We start from the raw sequence: 15,936 nt of genomic DNA, 5'->3' as shown, positions 1-15,936 counted from the left end.
TTTTCCAAAATGATTTTACACTTTACCACAGTACACATCATTTCATGGATAATTGCCCAACCACTTAATCTTTATTTATCTCTTTATAGACTCCTTATGTTTTCTTAAACTTACTTTACAATCTATTATTTTATCATCAGCAAATTTTAGAGACCATACCCCAAGTCCCTACATACAAGTCACCTATCATGAATTTTTAAAAGAAAGGTGTCTTCAGCCACTGATTCCTGTGACATTCTACTCGTTACATTTGCCAACCAGAAAGATCTGTTTATGCCTCCTGTTTCCTGTTAGCCAGCTGATGTTCAATGCATACGATTACATTATCACATGAACTTTTACTTTCTCGAAATCTTAGTATGTCTATTAACTGTAATTTATCCACAACTCGTTACTTCTTCAACACATTCTAATAACTTGGTCGAAGTTAATTTCCCTTTCAAAAAATCATGTCAATTTTGCCTTATTACCTTGAATTTTTCTATTGCCCTATTATAATATTTAACATAACCTTTAACATTTTTCATTAGACAGGTGATAAGCCTGTGGTAAATTGTTTTTTAATTCTTTTTTGAATAAAGGAAATGTGAAATATGATTTGCCCCCAACTAGAATAAAATAATGAAATGCTAGTCATGGCAATGCACTTTGTATGCTATGTATCTTGGCATTCAAATTGTGGGTTTATTACTGATGTGTCAAACTAATTGATGTGTGAATTTTCTTTGGAACTGTTAACGAAGCCGTAATGCACATACAAATGACATTGAGAGGTTTTATTCATTATGGTTACTAATCAATTTAATTTATGGCACCAACTTGACTTTTACAAAACCTTGTAGTACAATTCTGAAAGTAACATTTTCAGAAGAAAAATAATTTTGATTATATTAATGGACTGGAATTGCATAAAATCAGACAATTTACATTGATTTTCCCATTGGAAATTTGCATCATAAAACTTTCAGAGAACCTCATTTCCATCTGCCATTAAGTTTAGAAACAGAATGTAATAAGGCGGATAAAGGAAAATCCTCATGAATACCGTAAATTCCGGACTATAAGCCGCTACTTTTTTCCCACGCTTTGAACACTGCGGCCTATGCTACGGTGCGGCTAATGCATGCTTTTTTTTCATGCCGCCAAAAACATTTTGCCTCGTAACAGTAGACCAATAAAATTGATGAGTAGTTCACAGAGGTCCAATGAATTTGTACGATAAATCAAGCGCACTTTCACAATTAAATTATTGTAAATCAGTCATTTGTACTCACCCTCATCAACATGGAAAACACTCGAAGAAAAGCATATGATGCAGCTTTTAAGTTAAAGGCGATCAATCTGGCGGTTGAAGAAGGAAATCGAGCTGCTGCACATAATCTTGGCATAAATGAATCGATGGTGAGACGGTGGAGACGCCAGCGTGAAGAACTGAGTCAATGCAAAAAGACGACAAAAGCTTTCAGAGGTAATCATAGCAGATGGCCTGAACTTGAAAACTTTCTTGAAGACTGGGTTAACACACAGAGAGCAGGCGGCCGCGGTGTTTCCACCGTGCAGATCAGACTGAAGGCTAAAGCAATCGCCACCAAAATGAAAATCGAAGATTTTAGAGGTGGGCCATCGTGGTGTTTTAGATTTATGAGACGAAAAGGCCTGTCCGTCAGGGTATGCACAACTCTGTCAGCAGCTCCCTCCCGACCACGAGGAAAAGCTTGCTAACTTCCGCACATTCACTCAAAGATAGCGGAGAATTCCATCGGGCCAGATGATATCATAAATATGGATGAAGTACCTTTGACGTTTGACCTGTCTCTCACTCGGACTGTTAATAAAAAGGTGACTCATCCATCACACTGAAAACAAGTGGCCATGAGAGAACGCATTTTACTTGTGTTCTGAGCTGCACAGCATCCGGACTAAAGCTTCCACCGATGGTGATTTTTTAAGCGGCTGTCAATGAAAGTTCAGTGAAAGCTGCCATCAAGAGTACAAACTCAATTCCAGCTGTGATTCCTGGGGGCACCACGAAGTATTTGCAGCCACTGGACATCAGCGTGAACCGGGCATTTAAAGTGGTGCTGCGCATTGAGTGGGAGGCTTGGATGACGAGCGGCGAGAAATCCTTTACCAAAACAGGACACATGCGAAGAGCACCTTTAACTCAAGTCTGCCAGTGGATCCTAAATGCGTGGAGCCATGTCACAACATCCACCATCACCAGCGGGTTTCGAAAGGCTGGACTGCTGCGTGATGAAGAGGACCGCGTGCGCTCAAGTGAGAGCGACAACGAAGAGACTGAAGTGAGTGACGAGATCCTGAGGTTTTATTCAATTCGGACACTGAAGGACTTTGATGGTTTTAGTGCGCAGGAGGAAGATGAAGAAGGCGATCAATAACTTTTCCTGGTAGGCTGCGGTGTATATATTTTTTTTACCAGTAGTTAGGAGATATTGGAATGTTGTTCGTGCACTGTTCAGTAAAAAAGTATACACAACGTAATTTGTGTGCTACCGATACGTATGTATATTTAAAAGTAGCTGTGTTACAGGCACTGTTTGAAAAAAAGCATTTGCAATATATATTTGTTTATGTTACCATACGGATTTAATTAAAAGTTAAAAAATCCTCACGTGTAATATCTTTCTGTGTAAATATCTCCTATTACAACGTGGGACACCTGCGGCTTAAAATCCAGTGCGGCCTGTACAAGTACAAAATTGATTTTCTTTCTAAAATTAGAGCGTGCGGCTTTTAATCAGGTGCGCTCTGTAGTCCGGAATCTACGGTAATTAGGCTGATGGAAGCTGCAAAACTTACACCACACTCTCTCTGTTCCAATCACTTCACGAAAACTGAAGTTAGTGAAACGTGCACAGCATATTGTTTATACACATCTGGCAAAGGACCACCGTGAAAGTGACTGTCCATTACAGTATATTCTTCTTCAAAAGTTTTGTCACAGTGAAGTGAATGAAACCAAATTTTGGAAGAGATGTATAACATAGAGCTACTATATTGTGCATTTAGCACAAGAAAGGAAAAAACAAATTCCAAGCTAATAAACACCAGAAACAGAACTTTGTTGCATTAAGTTCTTCAGGTTTTAATTGGTTACTAACACCTGTTAAAAATTCAAGGATTTTGCATGACCTGTGTTTGGTAAATGACTGAAGTTTATGGAAGAGCTTTTGCAGAAAATCCAGGCAAGTATTTCTTACATTATTAAACAACATTTCTGATGTTATTGTTTCAGTATGAGTTTTCAGGAAATTCCAGGCCAATGTAGCTATTCACATTACAATCTGTTAGGTACATTACAAGATCAAAAGACAATAAAAGCTTGTCTACAAAATTTAACGACTGGCCGAGAAATATCTCTTTCAGGCAGTTGCCAAGAACTATAGATGTCACATTGCACAGAGAAGCAACTATGTATTTTTGAACACTAAAATAGCAATAGGTTTGTGCTGTAAAATACAATATTAAAATATTGTATATTTCTGAAATATTTTATAAGCATTGTATTTGGTATAGAATGCCTAACATTGAGGCCTTCCTCAGTACATCTGGAAAACCACATTGTAATCAAGGAGGGAAGGAAAATACAAAGCAGTTAAATTGTTCCATTACAGGGCAACACATGGTTATTACATCAAATTAGCAGAAATTTAGTTTTCATTTTAAAAAAAGTGGAGTTTCTGTTTTAAATTACTCCAAAATGCAAGTATACGATTTTCTCAAGTTAGAGATGATTGCATCAATTTGATGAGATCTTAAGAAAATGGTTCAGAATACTTGGTAAAATGAGCATTTTATAGGGCATTTAAAGAACCAATATACATGACATACCACATGTCACTATATATAGAAAGGAAACACATGCCCTTAATGAATGAAACATGATTTTATTTACAAACAGTGCAACAACATTGCATTTCTAAAGCAAACTGAAGTGCATTCTTATAAATTGCAGAATTTGTACCTACCCAGTTAGTGGAAAAGCTTACTTGTTCTGATAGAAGAGGCAAAGTATGAAAAAGTATTTTGAGATATGAATACTTTAATATTTTTATATTTCACAATTTAAAAAAACTGCGGTATTATGTTAATCTACTGGCAATTTGGCACCATAATTTTGGTAATTGTTTAAAGTTTTCATTCTTCAACAAATATAGCAGTTCAATCTTATTTGAAAGAAAAACTTATCATTTTTAAAACATACAGCAATGCAGGAAACTGAGTGTGAACATGAAGACTGCTCTCGTTTAGTGTATTTACTGAGTCTTCTTTCCAGTTTTGCGTTTCCATGGATAAATCAGTTTCCCAACAAACAACTTCTTACAAAGCGCTGCCCATGAGTCCTTTGGATAACATCTGTAGGTTGGAAGTCTGTAGCACTTGATTATCATCCCATAGGTCAATGGGTTAATCTGTTGAAAACAGTGTAGGTTTTCACAAATAAAACGGCAGAGGTGCTTCATGTTTCAGAAAAGCCATAGCAACTCATTTATTGAACACCAAAACCTTGAACACAAAAGCATGCTAAAAGCTTTTACGTAATTAGGTCATCACGCCAGACCAGCCTCTTAAAATGAAACACCAACTCAATGTTGGTGGTTGTGAATTATGTACATTTCCACCAATTACAGTACTCTACAATAACAGTCATTACTTAACCAAATGCATATGTTTAAAAAAAATTTTGTCAGGTCTTCTTGGGTATCATTGAATATTTCTTTCTTAATTTGTAGCATTGGAGAAAGCAAACGTGAGAGAATGAATCAATTTCATATTTACTAAAAGATCATAGTGCCTGTAATAGGTTAAAAATAAATAAACAATTGATTGTGGAAACCTCCTTGCCTATTATTCCAGAGTTAATGTAACAACCCAATATAGTTGTTTCTTTACCAACTGGCTTGTCAGTTATTAATAAAATAAAACTGCTAGGGTAGCTAGATGACAGTGTTTAAAGACCATAAGACATAGGAGCAGAATTAGGTCATTCAGCCGACTGAGTTGTCTCTGCTATTCAATCATGGTTGATTTATTATTTTCTCTCAATCCCATTCTCCTGCCTTCTCCCTGTAACCTTTGACTACTCAAGAAACGATCAACCTTCACTTTAAATACATCAAATGACTTGGCCTCCATAGCTGTCTGTAGCTATGAAGTTCACACATTCGCCACCCTCTGGTTATGGTTACTTCAGTCAGCGACAATTGACCTTTCTTGGCAGCTATCATTAGATACATATAAAAAAAAACTAGAACTAATAACATAAGCTGCCTTTAATGCTATGAAGTTACCTGGTGTTATTACAAAGGCAAAAAAAACCCAAAATGATTGGAGAAATATTAGTACCTGTGACAGAAGGTATCATGCAAGTAGTACATTTAATGAAAAGGGTAAGGTAAGCTCTACACATACTTGGAGAATGAAAAGAGTGAGGGTAGGACTGATCAGGGATAAAAGAGGAAACGTGCCTCAAGTTGGAGGAGGTAGGGAGGGTGTTGAATGAATACTTAGCTTCACTATTCACCAGTGAGAAGGACCTTAACAAATGTGAGGTTATCGTAGAACAAGGTAATGTGCAGAGACCTGTTATGTTGAATCTTTTGAAAAATATTAGAATGTACAAGTTCAGAGGCCGGACAGGATATACTCCAGGTTACTACAGAAAGTAAGGGATGAGATTGCTGCACCATTGGCGATGATCTTTGAGTCCTCACTGGCCATGATTTTCTTTTTTTTAAGGAGGGTCATAGGGATAATCCTGGAAATTATGCATCAGTGGTGAGCAAACTATTGGAGTGGAGTCTTAGAGACAAGATTTCTGAGCATTTGGACAAACATAGTCTGATTAGGGATAGTTAACATGGTTTTCGGAGGGGCAGGTCATGCCTCATGAGCCTCGTTGACTTTTTTAAGAATGTGATAAAAGCAACTGATGAAAATAGAGCAGGGGTTATGGTGTATATGAAGTTAGTAAGTCTTCAGCAAGATTCCCCACGGTAGGCTCAATCGGAAAGTCAGGAGGCACTGGATTTAGGGAAACTTGTCTGTGTGGATTCAGAATTGGCTTGCCCACAGAAGGCAGGGGGTGGCAGGAGATGAAACATATTCTGCCAAGATGATGGTGATGAGTGGTGTTCCACAGGCATCTTTTCTGAAACCCCTGCTTTTTGAGGTTTTTATAAATGACTTGGATGAGGAAGTGGGGGGGGGGTATAATTAAGTTTGCAGATGATACATAGGTTGGCAGTGTTGTGGATAGTGTCGGAAGTTGTACGTTACAATGGGCATTGACAAGATGCAGCGATGGACTGAGAAGTGGCAGGTGCAGTTCAAACCAAAATATTATGCAATGTTACACTTTGGAAAGTTCAACTTGATGGCAGAGTACAAAGTTAATGGCAGGATTCATAGCAATGTGAAGGACAGAGGGATCTTGCAGTCCAGGTCCATTGACCCCTTAAAGCTCTCACGCATCAAGATGGTTAACAAGGTGTATAAGCATGTTGCCCTCCATTAGTCTGAGCACTGAGTTCAGGAGCCATGAGGTAATTTTGCAATTCTATAAAACCCTAGTTAGACTTCACTTGGAATATTGTGTTCGTTTCTGGTTGCCTCATTATAGAAAGAATGCAGAAGAGATAGAGAGAATGCAGAGGAGATTTACCAGGATGCTGTCTGGATTGGAAAACATGTCTTACGAGGAAAGGTTAAGCAAGCTAGGACTTTTCCCCTTGAAGCAAAGGAGGCTGAGAGGTGAGCTGATAGAGGTGTATCAGATGATAAGAGACAAAGAGCTGAGCCAGCTAGTGCCTTTGTCCCAGCATGTCAACGGAAAGACATACTTTTAAAGTGTTTAGATGGAAGTATATTGGAGATGTCAGAGGAAGGCCTTTTTAAAAAAAAACAGAGTTGTAAGTGTATGGGATACACTACCAGGAATGGTGGTGGATTCAGATATATTAGGAACATTTAAGAAACTCTTAGATAAACACATGGATGAAAGAAAAATGAAGGGCTAGGTGGAGGGAAGGATTACCGTAGGTTGATCTTGGGAGTAGGTTAAAAGGTTGGCATAGCATTGTGTACCAAAGAGCCTGTACCGAGCCGTAGTATTCCATGTTCTATGTAATATGGACAGGTTGGAATGAGCCCTACAATGAGGAGTTAAGACATCCAAAACTTCTAATCTGAAAATACGGTGTGGGGGGGGGGGGGTCGGAATGACGGATTTCTATAAAGTCAGCTTCCGAACTACAGCAGTAAGTCAGCCTAAATGAAGTTGCAGCAGCGTAACAAATGACTGAGGGTAGCAACGTCTATTATTGCACTGGAGGGGAGGAGATTAACAGTGTTATAAAAGTGGGATGATGCACCATAAGGCAAACATCATTCAAGTTAGGAGGCATCAAAAGCACTCCTTTCAGTGTCTATAGTAAATGAGCTAGAAGTGTTTGCAGAGAGAAATAGGTGAAATCAATTGAATTAAAATGGAAATAAATACAAAACTGATTATCCTTGAATACATTAAATTTACAAAGTAAACTTTTTGAAATGAGTATTGTGACATAACTATTTTAAAAGTTTATCTCTACTTACTGGCAAAGCACTAAGGCCATTTAGGATAACTTACCTGCATCAATAAGTGAAGAGGTTTACCAGCAACCTTCTGGAAAACTTGAAACTTAACACCAGCTGTAGATAAAACAAAGAGAAAGTCATTCAGCAGTCAACCTCATTTCCGTAAACAGATAGAATAATTATTTTCATAAAGCAAATTTTAAGCTGTCTCAGGCATTAAGGATTAGAAAGATTAGCTTTATTTGTCACATGTACATTGAAACATACAGTGAAATGCGTCCTTTGCTTCAACAACCAACACAGTCCGAGGATGTGCTGGGGGCCGCCTGCAAGTGTCATCATGCTTCTGGCATCAACGTAGCATGCCCACAACTTACTAACTCCAACCTTTGGAATGTAGGAGGTAACTGGAGCACCTAGAGGAATCCCATGTGGTCACAGGGCAAACGTACAAACACTTCAGACAGCAGCAGAAAATGACCCCAAATCACTAGTGCTGTGATGCACCCCTTTTAAATGAAAATCTGAGATTTTCCTGCATATGTTATCAAATGTAGAATTTCCAGACATATTTGGAATTCAAACCTGTTAATATGCCCAACCTGCTGGACCTCTAGTTTGTTTCTTTATGTTAGGGATGGTGGGGGAAGGCTGGGGAATTGTTCTGCTGATCGCGCCTAGCTAGACCCAGCACAGGATCTATAACCACATCGATACCTATGGTGATTGTAGAGCTGCAAGTTCTATTTTTAAAATAAATCATATTAAAACATAATTCTCAAACATTCTTAGATATGTTATTTTAAAAAATTATTATTGAATGTGAGAGATATTTTAAAAAGTTAAATAACGCTCACAGATTTGACAATAGAAGAAGCAGGAGATGAGGCTTCCTCAACCCATTATTAGAAACCATGCTGCTCTCCAGGGCTGGTCGCTGGAAGGCAGGTTGCTCCAGGCCAGCAGTATAAATATCTGATCTGGATCTGGTATGGACGTTTCAAAGGAGAGAGGTGGCAGGGAAGGTTTGTGAATAAATCTAAGCCAGTAAAATTTGGTAGCTGAATTAATGAGTATACACAGAGTATCTTAAAGATTAGCTTGATCTGTCACCATATACATTCAAATAAGGGGTGAACTGCATCTTCTGCGTCAACGACAAACACATCTGAGGATATGATAGGGACAGCCCGTAAGTGTCCCATGCCGCTGGCAACAACATAGCATGTCCACAATTTACTAACCCTAACCCATACTTCTTTGGAATAAAGGCATCGTGGTCATTATGATTTATCTATTACCAATATACATTATGTACCAATTTGATTTAATAAATGGGTGGGGACAACATACAAATGTAACTATGAATGAAATTTTAACAGTCCTCTACAGTTATCAAACTATAGTAAAATTCCATTACTCTGGCACGCTCAGAGACTTAGTGGTGTCAGGCAAGTAGATTTTCTGGACTGTGTGACGCATGTATATATAAGTATGGATTTATAAATTTTCAGGTGAGCCTGTTAAGTTTGAATACAGAATGGGAAACTGGGGTCCTGATGTGTGAAAAGATGTACTGGCTTTGGGATTCTGGTGAGTGAAAGGGAATGAAGGAATCATTAGCCAATGACCCAGTTCCCAAATTATTTGGAATTCTGAATAGTCAGGTAACAGATTATTGGAATTTTATTTATACCTGGATAACGTTTCAACATATGTTATCACACATCTTACAAACTTTGCTGGTAATTTTCTGATTTTTTTCTGTATCTGTAGAGATATTTAAGCATGAGAGCATCTCAAATTTAAAATGGAAACAGCCAGCAGTCTGAAATACAGGCTAATCTAATCAATAATATAAAATAAGTCAGTAAGGGACGTCCAAAGCCTGAAAACATACACTTCAATATAGAAGTGTACAATTTACAATTGATGTTGCCCAGCTCTCCCTTACAGCAGTAAGTTACATTATAGCACCTCTAAAGACATTTGAAAATATTCAGTTGAATTCAATTCTAAACAAATTCATAATGCATGAAATCTTAAATACTGACATTGAAGATTTACATGTACAAGTGATTTATTCTCTCAAAATGTAAATACTTTGGAGTTTAATAAAATTGTTGACTTTATTTTTTTCTTCTTTATTTTGTTATAGTACAATTTTATAATTAACTAAAAGTTCTAAATTACATCTCCTAGTTTAGATTCAGCCCGCGTCAGTGAGGAACTGAGTGGGATATTGCTTCCCCTGTTCAAAAATTCCACAGATGCCCTCTTAGGTACACTGTACTGAAAAGGATAATGATCTATTGCAAAAAAAACCAGTATTAGTGGAATAAATAATAAGTGCTGTTCCTTTGACAATAATCAAAATCAATGCCAATGTTTAACAGCTTAAAGCATCTAACAATTTATTCAGATTTTACAATACCTGCAAGGACATAAGGCCGGCACAGTCTGAGTCCTAATGCAAATAATGGGAGGGTGTTAATGAAGTCCATGAGCAAGTGAATGAGACCCTGAATAACTACCACCACCAATCGTAGCTGTTAAAGAAAGACAGCAAAAAGACAAAGTCAGTGAGTGAATACAACATTCAAACATAAATTGTTTATGATTCACCTATTCTTTTGGTTGGTGTAAAATCTATCCTTCAGCCTCCTGTTTGCTTCAGGAACATAGGTGGGCTTGTCAAAGCAGTGGATACTATCATTGCAAAATCCTCCAAATCCACTAGCAGCATAAGCAATGTTAGTGAACCTGACCAGTCCTACAATTGATGACATACCTGATAACTGGCTCACAAGAAGCATTCCAAAGTCTGTCATAGCCTGAGATCAGTAGGAGGGTATTAAAGACATTTCCAGAATGTTCTAAAGGTCTCCTTGAAATAAATGCAACATTTTCACTCACTCAAGGGTCAACTTTATTTGGTCATATACATTTACATGTATTAGGCATTTGATGTGGTATGATCATCTGGACACGACATGCAACAAAAAAGTCAAAAACTATAAAGAATAAAGAATTATATAAAAATAAAGTTTGAGGTTAAAGGACAGATATGGAATAAAACGTGAATAAATACCAGTATATATTTACAATGGAAACAGCATTATAAAAAAGTGGCTTAGTGCCCACAGCGCAGTCCAGTGATGAGGGTCAAAGGTGTCTCTCTCTCTCTCTCTCTCTCTCTCTCTCTCTCTCCCTCCCTCCCTCTCTCTCCCTCTCCCTCTCCCTCTCTCTCACTAGAATGGTTGACTCTGGAGAAACCCTGATCCATGACCAATCAAAATTGACAAGGCACCATAACCTCAAATCTTTGTCAAAAGCTCTTGTAAATGAAAATGGAAGAACATTTCACCAGGCACTACTCAAGTACTTTCTGTTACCTCACAACCCAAAGAACTGAAATGGACATAAATCATTCTTTATTCTGAGGGACTGCACAAGAAGGAATGTAAAATCTATCCCATAAACACATAAGCAGCATCCTTTTAACCATGGTCTAATCACAGAAATATAGATAATCATACTACAGTTACATTTTATATACTACAGTTACAGATACAGTACGGAAGATGACTTTTCATAGATCATTCACACTAATCACATTGCAGTTTGTGCATCTTGATCAGGCTTAATGAAGTACAACCAAAGTTCATTACCAGTGTAAAGACAAGGTAATACAGTGCCGTGGTTGGCAAGAGGAATAGGAGAACAGTGAAGAGCAATGTTCCAATAAACAGCTGCAAACAAAAATAAAAGAGATTAGTGGCTGTTATGTAAAAATCTGCATTTAATAACTTTAAAAAGATTATGGAACACTCTCCACTCTTACAAACCCAGAGCTCCCATCATCAGATCCTTGGAAGTTCAAGCTTATGGTGAAGAAGGTTATAGAACCATGCACCTCAGAATACTCTAATTCACATTTAAGATTCAAGGCTAAGATTGGATTCCAATGAAATATAGGGATTTGGGAAAATATAGGAAGCATGTTTGAAGATTAGGCTCTGCCGTGATCCAATAGGACAGGAGAAAGGGTTGCTTATTGTTTCATTTCCTAATCTAAGCCCTGTAACTATTGAGCATTTGAGGTCAAAGCTACACTACAGCAGAGGAAGCATTACTCTGGAGAACAGCTTTCAATAAAAATGTATACTGCAATGGAAAATAAGAGTGTGCAGGAAGGTCGGTAGAGTACCATTTACCCAATCTGCAGGGCAACCTTTCATCAATAGATAAAATCTCAAATTTCACAAATGAGACTTCTTGCACTTAGTCTCTTGAAGCAACTTTAAATATCAAACCTCTCCTCCACATTGCCCTTTATAATAATAGAAAACAATAAAGTTTAAGAAGTAGAAAGAAAAATGACCTGGCATCACCCCTTACCGATGGAACTAGGAAGGCAAAACTGTCTGCAATTTCAACACAGCTTTAGAAGTCGACTTCCTAGTTCAAAAAATTGACCATGTCAATGCAAAGAAACTTCAACCAGTTTCACCTGATATAGACTGAAGATTTTTATTGGGATCATTGTACTTTTCCTCTAGAAAAGGCTATGAGAAAGTAATTATCCCTTAAGAATCAACTGTTTGAGTGGCCTGCTGCTGTACATGCAGCAATAAGGAATTTTACATTTTGGAATGTTACAATCTTGTAGACAAGTTCTTTTTGTATTAAATAGGAATTACATGGCTGCATGGACAACTACAAGATAAGATAGTACCAAAATATGTGATAAATGGTAATACCATTTCTCTCACCATGGATGCACTAAGACCTACTGAGCATTTTCACTGTTTTCTTGAAGATCTTTGTCATTTAACTATCAAAGTATATACGTAGGTACTCTTTATAGACTCAGTGCGGCCTTCTTTTTTCCCCAGAAACCCTGTCTTCTTCACCTAGCTGTACCCATCTATATTGGGGTATAATTTTAAATTTGCCTTTATGGATTTATGGAAGTCATGAGATTTAATATGGCTCATGAATAAGATGTAACAAACTAACTAGGAATGTTTACCCGGTGGGTACATAAACTTTTCAAATTACTATTACAAAAAGATATGAACATATTTCCCCCAATAGCTCTATCACTCAGTAAGTGTAGATATCGGTAAAAACACTCCACCTGATCCAAGTCATAACTGCAGGAGTCCACACGCTGCCTCAGAACATTCCACTTCTTCCCTCTGAACAATCGCCAGAGAGATGACAAGCCGTAGATCTTCAAACAATAGATTCTACATACAAAATGTATTAAAATTCCATGTTTTACTATACATATGGAAACTTTACAGCACAGAAAAAATATCTTCATGGAGGGCAGTTTATAAAAAATCTGTTTAAAAACATGACAGATTTTTTAAAAACAAATTCCTTTGTACATGTACAATTTGATTATTAATAACAATGGCAATAATTTCATAAATAATCCTTTGCCGATTATTGAGTTCAGGAGGAGAAAACAGGGGGTCCACGAGTCAGATCTCATTGGCGAATCAGAGGAAGAGGGTCAACAACTTCAAATTCCTTAGTGATCATTTCAGAGGGCCTTTCCTGGGTCCAGCACGCAAATGCAATTACGAAGAAAGCATGGCAGTGCCTCTTCTTCCTTAGGAGTTTGCGAAGATTTAGCATAATATCTAAAACTCTGTCAAACTTCTATAGATGTGTGGTGGAGAGTATATTGGTTGGCTGCATCATAGATGCTATGGAAATACTAATGCCTTTAAATGGAAAATCTTGCAAAAAGTAGTGAATACAGCCCAGTCCATCCCATGTAAAGGCCTTCCAAACATCGAGCACATCTATTTGGAATATTGTTGCAGTAAAGCAGCATCCATCATCAGGGACCCCAATCACCCTTTTCCTGGTATTGCCATCAGTAAGGTGGTACAGAAGCCTCAGGACTCACACCACCAGGTTCAGGTACAGTTATTACCCCTCAGCCATCAGGCTCCTGAAGCAGAGGAGCTAGCTTCAGTTGACCCATCATTGAACTGTTCCCACAGTCTCACTTCCAAGGACTCTTCACCTCTCTTTTCAATATATATTGTTTATTTATTATTATTTCTATTTTTTTGTATTTCACAATTTGTTGTTTTTTGCACACTGGTTGTCTGCCCTGTTGGTGTGGCCTTTCATTGAGTCTATCATAATTATTGCATTTATTGAGTGTGACTGGAATAAAGTGAATCTCAGGTTTGTATATGGTGACATATGTACTAGATAATAAATTCACTTTGAACCATAAAAATGTATTTCACAATGTTATGAGACAGTAAAATTTGCATTTTGAAAATCCTATTAAAAGTATTCAAATGTTCAGTTTCCTTTTTGATTTTCATCACAGGTTACAAGAATTAAAAAACACTGCCAGAAACAGGCTGAAATTTTGATAATTTGTATGTATGCTTTTAACCTCTTAAAACTCTGCATCATTTAATGTTCAAACCTTTTAATTTTTTTGTTCTGTGATATATTATTTTTTCGTTGGACCTATTCACACAACTTTCACCTAGAACATGGTAAAATGTAAGTTTAAATAAAGATTATTGGAGGTTATTTTAGCAAGTCTCAAAATACTTTGTGTCTGTGCAGATCAAATAGTTATGTGTCAGTTACTTGCAAACATTTCACTAAACTAGTTGGACTTCAATGGAATTTAATCTGTTACTCAATTGCAATAGAGTCCTATTCAGTCTGTACAACATTAAGAGATCTATACACATCCAACCCTTTTGTTTATACATCAAAATAATTTCTTAAAATTTATTTGAACAATGATGGTGTTGACTGAGACTTACAATCTACCTTCTTCTATAGGACCTGCAATGAATGCACAATGCCTGTAGAGAGAAGTGCAAGAATATTGACTCCACAAATATAAAGATGTACAGTGAAAGTCTGTGCGGAGGAACTTTAGACAAATTACAGAAAAGTGTGTCAGGGGAGGCAAAGGCAGAAAGGACAAGAAAAAGAAAGAGAACTGAAACAAAGTTCAAAGTAAATTTACTATCAATGTACATATATGCCACTATATATTACCCTAGGATTCGTTTACAGGCGTGGATGGTGGGGATCCTTGAAGATGGATGCTGCTTTTCTGAAACATTAATCCTTGTGGACGTGTTCAGTGGTGGGGAGGACTTTACCGGTAATGGACTGTGCTGTATCTACTGCTTTTTGTAGGCTTTTCTGTTCCAATCCAGGCTATGATGCAACCAATCAATATACTCTCTACCACACATCTGTAGAAGTTTGTCAAAGTTTTAGATGACATGTGAATTTCCACAAACTTCAGTAGAGGTGCTGCCATAACTTCTCTGTAATGCCAGTGCAGATCCTCTGAATATAGGCCTCAGTTAGTCTCGATAGACCATGGATTTGCACCTTGTAAAGTTTCCAGAGCACAAGCCTGGGCAAGGTTTTTTTTTATGGAAGACCGGCAGTTGCCCAAGCTGCAAGTCTCCCCTCTCCACACCGATGTTGTCCAAAGGAAGGGCATTAGGACCCATACAGCTTGGCACCAGTGTCGTCGCAGAGCAATGTTAAGTGCCTTGCTCAAGGACACAAACACAAGCCTCAGCCAAAGCTCGAATTAGCGACCTTCAGATAACCAGACGAAAGCCTTAACCACTTGGCCACGCGCCAACATCCTCTGAAATGATAATACCAACGAATTTAAAGTTGCTGACCCTCTCCACCTCTGATCCCCCGACAAGGATTGGTTCATAGACCTCCGGTTTCCTCCTACTCAATAATCAGCTCTTTGGTTTTGCTGACATTGAGCATGAGGCTGTTGTTGTGGCACCATTTAACCTAATTTTCAATCTCTCTCCTATAAACTGATTCATTATCTCGTTTGATACAGCCAACAACAGTGGTGTCATCAGCAAACTTAAATATGGCATTAGTGCTGTAATTAGCCTCACAGTCATAAGTATAAAGTGAGTAGAATAGGGGGCTAAGCACACAGCCTAGTGGTGCACCTGCACTGATGGTGATTTTGGAGGAGATATTGTTGCCAATCTGAACTGACTGGGGTATGTAAGAGGAAATTGAGAATCCAGTTGCCGAAGGAGGCATTAAGGCCTAGGTCTTGGAGCTTATTGATTAGTTTTGAGGTGAGGATAGTGCTGAATGCAGAGTTGTAGTTAATGAAGAGCATCCTGTTCCAGGGTTGAGTGAAGAACCAAGAATAGTTACAAGCCATTCTTAAATAAAATAGACATTCAACAGTAATGCTGCAGAAGCTCAATAATAAAAATAATGTCACAAATTTTCACTATCACATTTGAAAATCGTAGCACTTTACTGGAC

General features: G+C 37.7%; 1 protein-coding gene across 1 annotated transcript in view; it reads right to left on the bottom strand.

The window, feature by feature from the left end:
- Positions 1 to 764: 764 nt before the first annotated feature.
- The window catches only part of pigq (phosphatidylinositol glycan anchor biosynthesis, class Q), a 47,220-nt gene continuing 32,048 nt past the window's right edge, over positions 765 to 15,936 (bottom strand). Inside the window, exons 7-11 of the mRNA XM_059979600.1 lie at positions 12,743 to 12,854; positions 11,271 to 11,351; positions 10,034 to 10,148; positions 7,652 to 7,713; positions 765 to 4,433 (exon numbers count right to left, since the gene is read on the bottom strand). Coding sequence (XP_059835583.1) covers positions 4,278 to 4,433; positions 7,652 to 7,713; positions 10,034 to 10,148; positions 11,271 to 11,351; positions 12,743 to 12,854 — 526 coding nt within the window. The 3' untranslated portion in view covers positions 765 to 4,277. The remainder of the gene's footprint in view (positions 4,434 to 7,651; positions 7,714 to 10,033; positions 10,149 to 11,270; positions 11,352 to 12,742; positions 12,855 to 15,936) is intronic.

Source organism: Hypanus sabinus, chromosome 9 (genome assembly GCF_030144855.1).
Source record: "Hypanus sabinus isolate sHypSab1 chromosome 9, sHypSab1.hap1, whole genome shotgun sequence".
Lineage (NCBI taxonomy): Eukaryota > Metazoa > Chordata > Chondrichthyes > Myliobatiformes > Dasyatidae > Hypanus > Hypanus sabinus.
Note: the sequence above shows the minus strand (reverse complement) of the source record. Positions and strands in the feature narration are given on the sequence as shown.